The sequence below is a fragment of the Falco biarmicus genome, chromosome 8, assembly GCF_023638135.1.
Source record: "Falco biarmicus isolate bFalBia1 chromosome 8, bFalBia1.pri, whole genome shotgun sequence".
Taxonomy (NCBI): domain Eukaryota; kingdom Metazoa; phylum Chordata; class Aves; order Falconiformes; family Falconidae; genus Falco; species Falco biarmicus.
In genome coordinates, this window is record NC_079295.1 from 49601920 (window position 1) to 49616578 (window position 14659).

Genomic DNA, 14659 nt, shown 5'->3' on the forward strand with positions numbered 1-14659 from the left:
GGGCGGCGGCAGCTCCCGGGCAGGGGTCGGGGGGGGGCCGCTCCCGGTGGGAGCCCTCCTCCGCCCCGGTGGGACCTCCCCTCCCCCTCCGGTGGGACCTCCCCTCCCCCTCCGGTGGGAGCCCCCCGCGCAGCTGGGCACGACGCTCTGGGCTTGGCCATGCGGCGGGCGGCTCTCACCCAGCCCTGCCGGCAATAACATTCTTTTACTGCCTTTTTTACCCCGGATTTTATTTTTCTCTCCCCTCCGGCAGCTTCAGGGACAGCTGTATTTCGAACAAAAGGGCAGATCCCAGGCGCACCCGGGTTACCGAGGGTGCTCCCCCTTCCCACAGCGCCTGGTCTGAAGGCCTGACACGTGAAAAGCTATGCACTTCCAGCTAGGGACAGAAACAAAGCCCAATTTAGGTGCCAGGTGATGAGAAGATTCACAAAGGACAAAAAGCGAGAAGGCAGGCTTGTCCAGAAAGGTCACTTTATTGGAAAAACCTAAAATGGACTTAAAACCTGCAGCCCTCCTTCCACAGCCGTGGTTTCAACGGGCTCCCCACATTACCTTACCAGACCCATCACAGACATGAGCTGCAGTACAAACAGTAAAAGTGCAAGTATTCCGAACTTCACACCTACTTTTATGACCTGGCAGGAAACACAAACGCTCCACAGCTCACAGAAAATTCGTTCACAGCGCTTGGGAGTCAGAACCGGCTCCCTGCATTCCCCACGGGGTACAAAATACATCACTCGGGAGAGTCCGATGCAGAACATCATAGAAGGTAGGGGTGAGGTTCCTTCAAATTTCTTTTATTGCAGTAAAACCTCTAAAAGGTAGAGCTGTACAAAAAGTCTAAACAGCATTATTTAACAGCACCTTACGCTGCATTTGCTCTTATTTAAAATTCTATTTCCCAAAAATACATTCCTAAATATACAAACTATACAATCTTGTTCACTTTAATGCTGGTTTCTGTGATGATATAACTTTAACCTAAAAATCTTCAAAACATCCACATACTGACAAAAGCTCTAATATACAAATGCCTTGGTACCTTCATAATACCACATAAATAACTTCAAAACCCAAACTGCATTTGTAGAATTGTCCAGAAAGCAAATACTTTATGGTGATCACACATCATCTGCACAGAGCGTTGGAATATTTATCCTCGGCCGTGTGAAAAACGCCATTTTCTCTCTAAAAAAAAGATGATCAGTTGTTAATGCAACAGAAGTCTTGCCAGAAATGTCCATCATCCACATTAAAATTTATCTCACCAGCTGTCACCACAAGGAGCAGCAGCACATCCTCTCACAACCTACACCTCTTATTTACATATCAGACACCAGGCATCCTTACAGCTGAACTCACAAAACTGACCTTATCAAAAAGCCATTCCAGAAAGGCTCGGGTTTTTTCCTTTTTAGGTATATTACTTAGGGAAGCAAAAGGCTGCTTCTATACTAAACAAAGGATTTGTGAATTTGTTGCCAGGTGGGGAATGATTTGGAGCACTGCTGGTGGTTTTGAGACCTGGTACAGCACTGCAGGTAGTTTCACTAACTCTCAGTCCTGATACTTTTGACATATAAATACAAAAATTTTTGTTTAAGCAGAACAGCTAACTACTACTACAAAGATTAGGCTCCCTCATCAGAATCTCAATCATCCACAGAAAAATCAGAGTAGCAGTCAATATTTCCTCTCCTTTACCAGTGACCTGTAATTACCTGAATGACTGTACTTCGAGAGGCTCCTTCCGACTCTGCCCTCGCAGCCTGTGGACATCCTTGGCAGCAGCTCTCATCATTTTATCGGCCTTGAGCTCACACTTGTGTTCTGTTTTTTCCACCTAAACAAATAATGGGAAAGAGTTGTTGTGTTGCCAAGGAAGAAGCATTTTCTCCCAACTGTGTTTCTGCCTGGTGCCCCAATAAATCAGGGGAGTTGAGACGCAGCCCTGTACATGAGGGAGAGTGTGATGCAGACAGAGGTAGGGAAGTGCCAACCATGACATGCCACACCTACTACAGACCGGGAGGCTGCACGTGACAAAACGGATGGCACCTGTGACTTCTTGCATCTACACTTGCTCTAAGGCAGGAAATGCCTGTGCTGGTAAATGCACGGGTTCGGGACAAACTGAACTCTACAGGAAGGTAAAGGACAGGAATTCCAGCATCTAAGCGATGAAGAGAATCAGCTATGGAGTAACACTTTAAAAACAAAAGAAAACCCAAATGTGACAGAAGGCTGCTGACTTTGCTGTTTCAGGCTTATTCAGATGTTTCTGAAGCTTCACCTGCCTTATCTGTAAACACATTCCATTTGAAGCTCATGATTTTTATTTAAACCCTTTCCCCAAAAGTGGTAACACAATGAAAGTCAACTTTCACAAAAGCAAACAAAATTGTTTAATGAACTATTTGTTGAAATTCTTGGTGTGTCTCCTTTCCCTCCCTGCCCTGCAGCCTACCCTTCATAAGCAGAAAGATAGATACTATTAAGCTTTTAAAACTAGAAAGTCTGCTATCATCTGACTTATATTATTCACTTCATATGCATAAGGATCCTATCCTAAAGCCAAGTGTCATCCCAGCAAAAACTTATGCAGCCATTATTTCTCTTAGAAGAAGCAAGAGACATAACTGCTTTCCTCCTAGCCCTCCTGCCCGTGGGAAGACAGGCACAGGCTGCAGTTTGTAAATACACCTGAGAGCAGCCAGACACTCGAGGACTGCAGCTTCTGTTATCAATTGCTTGCTTGATGGGAAGGGATGAGTGACTGTAGTGCTAAGGCTTCAATTCCTACCTGCCCAAAGTCCCCTGTTTCTCAAATCATGTTTCTCAAATGATATTTCTCAAGCACATTGAATAAAATCCAAAGGCAGGTATTACTCACTCGTTTTTCCACTAGCCTCAGCAGCAGTCGAAATCTCTCATCATCCTTCACCCACTGTGGCAACTCTTTTTCGCCCTGACTTTGAGCTTGTTCCAGCTGCTCCTTCAGTTCCCTCAGCACCGAGATCTCCTGAACCAGCCGATCATGCCAGGTTTTTGACGCTTGCAGGTCCAGCTCCAGGTCTAGTGAAGTGCGGATTAGGCGCTCTGTACCAAAGGACTTGATTGAAGGCTAGAAAAGGAGGCGTGTATGAACACAGTGATGAGAACTGTCCCGACCACTCCCCCATGAAGGGTCAAATATATCATGAGACCCAGTTTGCCAACACTTTTCTTCCCACAAATCTGATCCTGCTTTCCAATCTGTCTCAAGACAGAGAGCACAAACTCACAAGCAAGTCTTATAGATAAACCTTTTGATTTTGGTGTTTCCACTAAACTTCCCTTGGCAGCTTCTCCAAATCAAACAAGTCTTACTCGCACACTTTGCTCCTAAGTTTAATGTCTCATCTTCAGATGAATCCACAAAGCAAAAGAAAAACCTGTGTTTGTTTTTTTCCCCAGTAACATATTATGCTGCCTTCTGCTAGTTTGAAACACAAGCTGCCTCAAGAAAACCATCTCCTTAGGAGCTCAGCATCAGTATCCTGGGCGGAATTTCAGTGATTACCATCACAACAGGCACAGGGATTCATTGTGCACCACAGAGTCACTACAACATCACCTGAGCATCTGAGACATCATTCTCCTCACCCTCTTCCCCAGCTCCTCGCATTTATTGTAAGTACATAAGAATCCTGCAGCAATAAACACTGCCAAACTGTGTTACTTCGGCTCTGACAAGATGGAAAATACCAGGAACCATCTTTCTAAATGAGTTCCAAGTGCAAACATTCCCATCATTCTGATATGTCAAAGAAAAGCAGCCTTGAAGGACTTCTCACACACAAAGAAAAGGTTGTGAATGAAATCACGTGGCAACTGATTTATCTTTGCAAATTCTTCCTTCAAAAAATGTTCTGGTCTTTGCAAGTGCCTATGCTAGAGAAAAAAACACAAACACAAAGCAGTGACTTTTTTACCCGTTTGACTCTGACACTTCGTCTCTCCATTGCATTTCGAACGAAGGGGGGCTTTTTGGATAGCGTTGAACTGTCACTATCACTGCGATTCAGCTGAAAATGAAAACCACGTATTTTTCATGAAAGAAATACAAGCAGTGCATACAGGCATTATTAGCAAGATCAGAGGGTTCTCCAAGTGACTATAAGCAGTGATGCAAGCAGAACTATTAAATTTTGTGAAAGGCTACAGCGGACAGCTGCCACCCAAATCTGAGTGCACAACATGCAATCCCTTTGGCATGGCCAGATACTGCCACAAGCCTTGAACTCTGTCCCTCTTTGGGAACAGACTGCGTGGAAAGAGAGACACTATGTTAGGGTATAATATGGGACTCTATCCCACTGCCCTTCTCCTCTGAAAGTAACTAGGCTGGGCAAAACAGCCCAGAAAAAAGAGCTCTAAGTAATAAAAAAAATAAATATTGTTTTTTCTAGCATCTGTAAAACATGGGACTAATGTATTACAGGTTTCTGTTTTCTCCAGTCACCTGTATTTTAAGCTAGCGGTGCAAGAGGTAGGTTTACCTGTAAGCTATCCCCTGGGTTTTCACCTGAAGAGTTGTCACGTTACACACATGCAGCCTGCTGCCTTTTGTGACTGTGCCTAGACCCTTAAAAAGAGCTCAGCTCAAGAGGGGTTTAATTCCCTTCTTAGGTTCCTTCTCAGAGTTGGGGGTGGGGGGAACAGGCATGTGGGATCTGCGTGTGCTGGGACACAGTACCTCTACCACCCAAGCACAGGCCACTGCTGCAAATTAAATAAGGTCTGTTTCCATGGAAGCACCTGCTTTTGAATCAGAGAAAACCTGCGCATCAAATCCAGCTCAGCTGTATTAAGAGCATGCCCACTTAGGACAGGTCATGCGTGATAGAACACACTGTTTGCTTGTTTGCCAATTCAATTTAAAAGACGAGTTATTTATAGTTTCGGCTGACCCTCAATCCAGGAAATAATTGTGAACAATCATTTCAAAGCAGTGGAAGTGGCATCCTGACCCAGTACGCGGCCTGTTCAGTTACCTTCAAACAAAGCACGCTGGAGACTTTCAAGCTTCCAGGTTTTTTGCTGACACTATCAGGTACTTACCTCTCCACTTTTATCAAGCTTTCAGGTTCACCTCATTTAAAGTCAGGCAGACACAGCTAACTCAGTTGAAGTTAGCACAGAACAGTCTTAAAGCAGCAGGAAAGGGGTTGATATGCAGCTTGCTTATCGCTGTCTTACTGCAGCCCTTCCAGGTTTAGTTTGGGCATCTCAACACACTGCATGTACCACAAACATATGGGCACGTATGTATTTTATAAATTTGTGCTTAATACTATTAGTTTCAAGGGAAGATACTGTCTAGGAGGTGAGGACAGAGCAACTTCCGAAGTCAAAGGGGGAAAGAAGTATCAGGTCTCTGGGAAAGGTTCAAACTAAGAGAACATTGATATCACGCATTCATTAACGAAACCCAGCATTTATAACCCCAGGATTGCATTTTCCTTACCCGACACACATACTGACTTTGTGGTCCTGGTGAAAATGTTTTTGAGCGGATGATAGTGCTACCTCTGACAAATTGAGTTTGGGGTGGATTTGCTGCTCTTTTGTCTTTCGGACGAACTACAGTAGAAGACTGTGCAAGGCTCTCTGTGTTTGTCTCTTTATCCACCTGAAAGACAGATACTGCAGCGTAAATGCCAGCTTGCCATCTTACCGATGATGCATACCCAGGGCTGTCTGACAGCCACCTGTGATGTGTCTCTGCTTTCAGTCCCAAAGGCATCGCATTAAAACCCAGGTATTCTTTAGGTCTTCTCACGCAGGATGTCCTGACACTTCACTCTTTGAACTCGGTAACTGCTACATTAACTGTATCGCTCCCTAAGGGCTCTGCATCCATTGATCGCTGCACAACACAATTGATTCCAACGAGCTTTGCCTGTTGATCCAGCACGTCAATGTGACCTGGCATTCTCACACAGAACAGAGGTAGGATTTTAGACCATTCCCTTACTTGTTGTGCATCTGCAGCACAGATCCAAATCGCTGTATGTACATGCACAGAGGGCACGTGTACAGCACACGTTTCTTAGGCTGCAACTACATTCAGAACTGACCAAGGTCAAAGCCACTGTCATGTTGGTGAAAACTGTTTTCATGAGCAGCAACCAGAAGGCATGAAAGGATGCTGTATTAACTGTGGGATGAAATGGTCACGTAGAGTTATTTAGAAGTATTTCACGTAGATAAACATCTAAACGTCAGTGATGAACTTTCAAATAACTGCTGTAGCTTTGCTCAGCCCAACAGCAACCCAGCCAGTTAAGCAATGGGAAGCTTCAACTCATCTGTCCCTCCAAAAGGCCCTTGACTTTACCTTCACTGCTATTTCCATGTGCAGCTGGGAATTCAGACTTTCTTCTGTTTCCCACAGCGATTTTCCAGCACAGAATTCTACCTCCTCCTCTGCTTCATTTTCACTGATCTCGTCCTGTTCTTCCTGATCAGGAACCTCTTCGTCCTGCCTGTTAAGAACAGCTCAGTTATTGAACTGGCCTATTGTGGACAATACTCTGGTGCTGCAGCAGGAGTTACCTCCTGTAAGCTGCTGGACAGAAACACATCCCCAAGGCAATCAGTTGTACCTGGCAGGTCCTGTAGCCACTGAGATCACACAAACACAGGTTTATAAGGGAGTTGTTGAAACTGAAGTGAAGCTGCACCAGAATGCAACCATTACAGCCAAAAAAATTCACACTGATCTTGGAAAGGAGCAAGCTGAGGGTACAGCCACGTGGTCTGAGCTTAAGGTGAGTGCATCTTAAGGGGAGCTCTCAGGACACTTTGTTTAAAAATTGATGCTGGACAAAATTGAAGCATTGTTTTAACATCCTTTTCAGCTCCTTTGAACTCACAGCTGGCTTCTCCATCAAACTCATTGGTCAGGCTTGCTTTTTATTTCAGATGTTGGCCTTGATTAATAAAATTTGAATCTGAACCATGTAAACAACAGCCAGCATTAATAGTCAAGTAAAGCCTTGCACCACAAAGCAGACCTTTCACGGACATCCACAGAACATTGTACAAATAACAAAATTAGCATAGTACTATGACTATTTTCAACACTTATCAGCTTTGCTCTCACTTCCCAAGCACAACCTCCAGAACAGAAGAAACATGGGTTTTCACCAAAACAGAAAGAGACAGAAGAAGCCTCCCACAGCTCTGTATCATCTGCTTTTTTTTCCCTGCACATGAATCCCCAAATGCTCTGATCATCCCACAACGCTAAGATGGTGGGATGCTACCTACCAGCTCTCTCCACTAGTTAAAGTGCTTCTGCTTTCCTCCAGTTTCTTCTCCACAGCTTCCAGTTCAACAGCTGTCTGCTCTAAGAGTGCTGAGACAGAGTCCTGAGGAGAGCAAGAGGCTTCTTGTGAAGATACGACTCTCACAAACTGCAAAGTGTCCAACCTTTCTGGTCAGAACAGCCCCAACCAGCTTTCCTCTGGTGGCAGGAGAGTCGTAGTCTCCACACCTGCACTGCTCAAGCAGCCTATTTATTGCACATACAGTGCTCAGGCAAGCCTGTGTGACCACACCTGGTGCACCTCCCCCAGTTGCACTAGCATATGCACGTGTGCAGCTACAGGCTGAGCATACTGCATGCCATGCACCTGCAGAGGTAAGTCTGTATCTTGACTAGTTCAGCAAGTTCATTGCAGCAAGGTGAACTGTCCAGTGGGAAGAAAGGCAAGAGCTCACACATCACTTACACCAGACCACATACCACATCCCTCAGCTTCGTGAGGAGCAGATTTCAGTAAGTATTTAGCCCAGGACAAGGGCGTATCTGTAATCAACACATTAATTATTTCACTGCAGTTATGACATTTTCAAGTTCTAAATATGAACACACCAGCCTTCACTTCTTGTCTATTGTAACAGTCTTTCAGCCACATAAACCCTCTCTTAGTACTGTTTAGAAGAGATTTGTTAGATTTAAGCAGTTATTCTTACTGTTTTTTCAGTGCAGGGTACTTCAGAGTGAATGTCTCCTTGTTTACTTTTCCTGTTTTGCTTCTGCAGATACTTGTAACTAAGGAGGTTATACCAACGGGTTGATTTCTCTCCGGATCTACATATTTCAGCAAGGCTAATTTGGGCTCCACCCTGTCGAGAGCAAACCCACAGTTTTAGTGTAGTACTAAAATGAATGACTACCTCTCCGACCAGAAGAAAAAAGAACGAAAATCCAGGACAATTTGATGTTGGCAAATTTGACAAAAAGAAAAATTGCTGTGTTTATCCCCATTTCAACAGCACTAGTAATGCTTTATCTTTCATTATTTTTAACATTGTGTAGGGCTTCCAGGTTAGCAAGCGTTTCACTACAGCTGCTGTGTACAAGAATCCAGAAATACGAACAGCACTACTGCAGCCAGGATAAATTACAGCCAGAGCTTCAAAGAAAAAGAGAAAGGAACAGAAAATGAAGACTCCTTTTCATGAAATTTGCAAAAATCACTGCCTCAGACCGAGATGCTTTAGCTTTGTATGTTCCATTCCTCTTCATCTGCCTTGTCATTTTTTACTGCATTACATTTAGTACATATCCTGACATACTCAAAACCAAAGTAAACCTGATTTGCAGTTTATTTAATTCACGTCTGAGTGGATTCCACTGCACCAGCCCAGGCCGGCAGACTGCATGCTGAGCACGCCTCCTGCAAGTTCATGCGCTCCCACCTGCAGCTCGGGTACTGCAGGATGTGCACACGCTGCCAAAAGAGAAAAACCCCATTTGGAAAACAGATGCTTTCCTGAACCAAAGTGTGCTTTGCAAGGCAAGTGAAGGAAGAAATGCAGAAACACCATGAAACACGTACCCCTCCAGCCAAGGCTGATGCTGTGGAACACTCAGGACAAAATGTCAACTTTTCTGTAACTTATGGGTTGCTTATGCCCCAGCTCAACACACCCTACTCATGTTCTGGAGTACAAAACACCAGAAACAGTTCTATTAGAATCAGCTTGCTCAGGTAATACTGAGCAACAAAAAAAGCTCTTCTAACATTAGAAGGCAGCTGGCTATGGCAACGCTAGCATTCAAAAGACTATACTCATATGGATTTTAATAGTGTAGATTAATAGCAGTTTAAAAAAAATAATCCTTTAGACATCTTTAATATTCCACCGTGGCTTCCAAATTCCTGGAAGTCCACTCTCAATTACATTACAACAAATGCTTCCAAATGGAAGAACAACAGGTAGGGTTTCACATTAAATCATGAGAGAAGGGAAATCTAGTGGTCTGACAAAGTCAACAGTAGTTCTCTAACAAAACATTTATCTACTAAATATCCTGATAATTTTTTTTATTTTTATTGCGAAGAACTCTACTGGTAGAGATCACATAGCTAAGGATTACCAAGAAAACTTCACAGAAATTGCCACACTTCAGAGTTTAAAATTTTGTCTAATTAAAAAGAGGAAACAAACACAAAGGTATTAAAATAGGGATTGATACTAACCAAACATTCTTCAAGGTGACACTTATCTACAGTGCAAACATCGACTCTTAAAGTCTTCTGGCGTAAAGCCGGATAAGAGATAGAAACCCAAAATACTTCATTGTACACAAGATTGTCTGAAGCTTCCACCGGTCTCGTGCGAAACAAGCAGCTTGTGCTTTCGGAACAGGGCAGGACAGCCACACGAATGTTCCTGTTGAAAAAAAAACAAGTGTCGCAGTCAGTGCTACTGTACAGGTTTGCAGTTCCTTCATCGCAACAGTTCCATAAATCTGTAAGTGCAATTCATCCTAAGCACTGTGGACACGACTGTCCTATCCTATTCTTTGGAGTATCAGTCAACTGAGAAAAAAGGTACATCTTGTCTCAACATCAGAGACACGAAGTGGCATGCGTTGCTGTAGACTTCATCTTCCGAGTCTTGTAATCGAACATCACGGGATGATGTTTTACATGGCTGTTTACATCTGTGCAACTTGTCACGCTGCAAACGTACTCTTCTGTAGGTAGGAACAGCTACACAAAAATGAAACAAATTTTGTCATCTTATGCAGCCCACAGCTGAATTTAAAAAACTTGTGCCTAGAATGAGTCTAGTAGGAGCTGTGCACTTCCCCACACATGCACCTGTGCAGGTGTCCAAGGATAAGCTCTGCAGCAGAATGAACGCCCCCTCTCCACGCGATGCAGTTGCTCTGGGCGCTGCTACAGGTCAGAACCTTGCTGGCTAGTAGCTAATTCCAGGCAAATCTTTTCCTAGCAAATACAGACCTCTGAGGAAAAACCTGCACCTTATTTCAGTTTGTGGGTTTATTAGTTCATAAACATGGCTACATGTAACAAAGTGTAGAAGCACTTCAGAAAGGGTAAATTTTTTAAGAGTGTGAAAAAATGAAACCAGACTCCAGTGACAATTAAACAGATGTTTAATTGCAAATACTTCAAACATGTTTACTTCACACACTTACACTTTTTGATCTTGTTGTAACAGCAGTGCTGGAACATTACTCAGTTGGATGACCAGTATTGCAAATTGTTTATTTTTGTCATCATATCTGAATTGGAAAGACACAAAAAATCATTATTATTTTTATTAGAGGTCTGCCTTGGATTTAATGAATGATTATTCCACTTGTTTCATTAAGAAAACAAGCAACATTGCAAATTTATAAACAAGACAAAATAATGGGACTATGGCTTGCCTATAGCTTAAACCAAAACCAGTTTCATGTCACATGACTGCTACCAGAACATTCAGAATTCAGAACAGTCCAGAACATCCATCTGAATTTGGAATTCAGATACAATGGACTACAGATCTGACCTAACATACATTGCTTTTTCTGGGGGTCTAGCTAAATCCCCGTACTGTAACTAAAAGCGTTTGGAAGGCCTTATATAATGACTGTAATATAAAAAAAGTTAAAAGTAGAACTACTTGAAATACAACAGTGAAGATGTTATGGGCAACCACTGTTTTACTGTCAATGGCCACGATGAAAGTTTTGTGCTACTTATTTTTCCCCAAATCATAAATAACCTTCCACTAAGTCACTGAAGGAAGATGCCTCTGTGCCTACCTTCCTACGCTGTACCCACCACTTGTGAGATTCGTGTGCGGTCAATGGTTATGTTTGATGTTTACTCTCAGCAGTTGTTGCCCCCCGCCCCAAGGCTGCACACTAAAGGAGACGACAAGCCAGCAAAATGCTTTCTCCAGCTCAGCACTGCCAGTGCTCTCATTGCTGGTTTGCACCCTCATACCACACTATCCCCAGCTGATTTCCACTGACATGAAAGAGGATAACTGGGCCAAGGACCTCCTGGAGACATGTGTAATTCTCAATTACACTACAAAGAGGATATTAGTTAGTTAATATTAATAGACCAGGATAAACAGAATAAGAGAACAGAACAGAAAGCACTCTCTTTTAAATGCCATATGTAATTTTTTCCGTTGAAAGGAAAAGCCAATAAAAATGTGTCACACTTACCTCATTGCAATTTGCACTTTAGCTGTCCCAACTGCTTCTGTATCATCACTGTCAAACACCATCACTTCTGACACACATGGTCTGAAAGAAATCAAAGACAATTAAAGACTTCTTTTCCTTCTTATTGAAGTGTTTGCATTTAGGTGATACGAGATCTTTTCCCTTCCATTTGGGGGTTTGGTATATGGATTTTGTAAAATTAGCAGCTAAAAGAAAGACCATTTAAGAAGTTAGTGCAATCATCCTTAGAGGTATGTGTTACAGTGCTTATCAGCAGAAAGTCATATGCCTTCCCCTTCACTGCCAAAAAAAGCCACACAAAAGACTGCAAAAATAAGGCAGTGGGGGATTTTTGGAGGGTTCCCTTGACTGGATTTTAGCAAACACAGCTGACTGCCCAGCAACAGAAATAAGACTTAACAACTGCAATCCTGTCCTGCATCATGACAGCAAAAATTCTCAAGTTTGATTAGGTTTAAGTCATTCCTTTGTTTCTTTAAGAAATCAAACTTCCCTAAGCACATTAAAAGTGACAGAGTACACTGACTGGTCTTCCTTGAAACAGCTACCCGCATCATTTCCCTCCCAATGTACTCCTCCTCCAAAGTTTTATGCACCGAAAGTCCCCAAAATTACATTCATTGTCTAACTGACTCAGAGGCTATGGTGTAGCACATGAAAACAGGATTAGCCTTCTTCTCTTTAAGTATTTTCTGTATTACTTAGCACTCTCTTGCATTTCATTATGTCTCAGCTACAGAAGAGAAATGTATTGCTCATCCTGCCCTCAACAGTTATTACAGTCATCACAATGATACTGTAGTCATTACACAGGTTGGTTAAGTCAACAACCCAAACAACGCTAAATAACATCAGGCGTGCGCGTGTGCATGGGAGGCCTCCTGTCACACCTGATCACCTCCTCCCCTCTCCGCAGAGCTGCCTATCCCATCGAGGGGACATGGGCACAAAGACACCAAACTGTCAGACCGCCTGGCTTGAGCTCATGAGGGCTATTTACAGAAACATTGCACCTTCTTGTCAAAGTTGTGCTGTAAACTTAAGAAATTACTCATTTATCTAGAGAATTAACGAAGACAATCAATGAATAAATGGGGGGAATATGAGATGGGCAATTTTCGCCCCTCTACAGTCATGTCTTGCAACAAATGACCCCATAATTCATCTCAATGCCAATAAAACAGTAGGAAACCCCATGTTAGATGTAGCCAGACTGGATATCAATAACATCAGTACCTTCCAGGGAACATTTTTGTCAAACAACCCCAGACGGCTTTAGCAAGCAGTAAGGGAGGTCCAGAAACCCAGCATGAGCAGTGACGCCCAGCTCTGGCTGTGAGCTATGCACTTGTGGTAGAAGTCCCACAGAAATCACAAACTGGATCCAAGCACTCGGGAACTGCATTGCAGCACGTGCACATCCATGAGGCAGTGGAAGGTGCTACTGCTATATTGCTTAAACATCCCAAAGTCCTCCCACGCTGACTGAGGGCTGTCACTGACACCAGAACAGCTGACGGGCAGGAGGGGAACTTTACACCTGCCAGACGGCAGTCACAGTTTACCAGCACCTTCACAAACAGACCAGCTGTTCAAACAGTTCTCTGTGAGCTTGCTTTCAGCTACTTCTGTTACGGGAAGCATGGGTCAATTTGATGATCAAATTCAACCTGCTCACAGTTTTTTCAGAATTATTAAGAAATCTGAGATTGAGAGTTTTAGCCACCAAGTTATAAAAAAGGATCATAACCAGCAGTAATTCCAGCTGACTCCTGTGTGCAAAGCTGAGTCACTGGCTTCTTCCTAGAGAGAGATCTGATGTCTACCTTTGTACAGACGCCTCATATACCCCGCTATCTCCAGCAACAGACTCATCAGACACTGCAGCTGACACACACGCCACCTTCAGTGCCGTCCCTCCAGCTGTATTTATACCTATCAGAAAAGCACAGAGGAAAAATAAAAAACAGGCGTTAGTGATAACGGTCTGCATCAGGACCAGCTTTTTTTTCTTATCCTCCCACTGAATTGCATTTCCCACTCCACCCTCCCCCCCCAGGTACTGTGAAGCAAAAGCACGTTTCTGAAGACCGAGAACACAGGTAGGGTGGGCTGTGCTCAACAGCCACCACAAAATCAGTGCTTCAGGAAAAGGTGCCCGACTTCCCTGGACGACCAAAGGAACAGGTTGCACAGTCAATTGCACAGTCAATGCCCATTGAATACTTGGGTCCTGCAGCAGCGCATGCAGGGGCTGAGAGTTATGCACCGGCAGTGCTGAGCGCATCACAGCTGGCTACCCCCGGGCACCTCCATGGGTGGCAGGCAATGCAAGGAGAGCCCTTCAAAGTGCTGGAAAGGCAGCGAGGTACCCACGGCAAGATGGGCAACGTGCAGAAGCAGCAGAACTTCTAAATTCTAGTGAAGTTATAAAAATGAATCAATCAAACAGCTCCTACTGCAACTCACCCTAAGCCTTAAGTATTCCCTCTGGCCCTAGCTACCCAGAGAGCTGCAGCTGGGCGCTCGCTGCTGACCAGGCTCGGCCAAGGACGGATTAGGTGGAGGGGTATATCCTGCCTGGAGAGTTTACACCAAGTGTGGCTTCAAGGAAGGGGAACAGCAAAAAGCCACCACCCACCTACCCCTAAACCCAAAAGATTAGTGCACACAGGACAGAAGACAGGTCCAGAAAGGCCAGGTTAACTAACTAAACATGGAGAGGAAAAGAAATTATAGGATTTAAAGTAGCAGCCACATGCAGGGATACAGGGAAAAGGAAACAGGGAAGAGAAACCAAGGAAGTTGTAGCAAGGAGTTTTGCACAGAGGTGTTACCTCACATAAATTTCTTGTGCTACAGAACAGGAAAAGATATGCCCTGGAAACTTGCAAATTCTGCACCTTTTCACTTGACCATCACACTTCTGCAGAGATATGCTTCAGCCGAGAGCCTGGAGAACTCTGCCAAGCTCTCAGCTCTAGCTCCCTGTCAGGGCTTTAGGAGACCCACTCCTAGAGCGAGGAGGTGCCAGGCTGGCACGCCGGGCGCAGCTGTAACGTCCTAGAAGAAGTGTGGCAATGCACACCTCTCCGAGGG

General features: G+C 44.0%; 1 protein-coding gene across 2 annotated transcripts in view; it reads right to left on the reverse strand.

Moving 5' to 3' along the window:
• Nucleotides 1-457: 457 nt before the first annotated feature.
• Nucleotides 458-14659, reverse strand: part of WWC1 (WW and C2 domain containing 1) — a 73947-nt gene continuing 59745 nt past the window's right edge. For both annotated transcript variants that reach the window (XM_056349082.1, XM_056349081.1), the window contains 12 exons: nt 13387-13495; nt 11540-11620; nt 10514-10600; nt 9546-9738; nt 8032-8184; nt 7324-7424; nt 6389-6536; nt 5516-5680; nt 3981-4073; nt 2900-3130; nt 1728-1849; nt 458-1194 (listed from right to left, as the gene is read on the reverse strand). In XM_056349082.1, the coding sequence (XP_056205057.1) occupies nt 1128-1194; nt 1728-1849; nt 2900-3130; nt 3981-4073; nt 5516-5680; nt 6389-6536; nt 7324-7424; nt 8032-8184; nt 9546-9738; nt 10514-10600; nt 11540-11620; nt 13387-13495 (1550 nt within the window). In that variant the 3' untranslated portion in view covers nt 458-1127. The remainder of the gene's footprint in view (nt 1195-1727; nt 1850-2899; nt 3131-3980; nt 4074-5515; nt 5681-6388; nt 6537-7323; nt 7425-8031; nt 8185-9545; nt 9739-10513; nt 10601-11539; nt 11621-13386; nt 13496-14659) is intronic.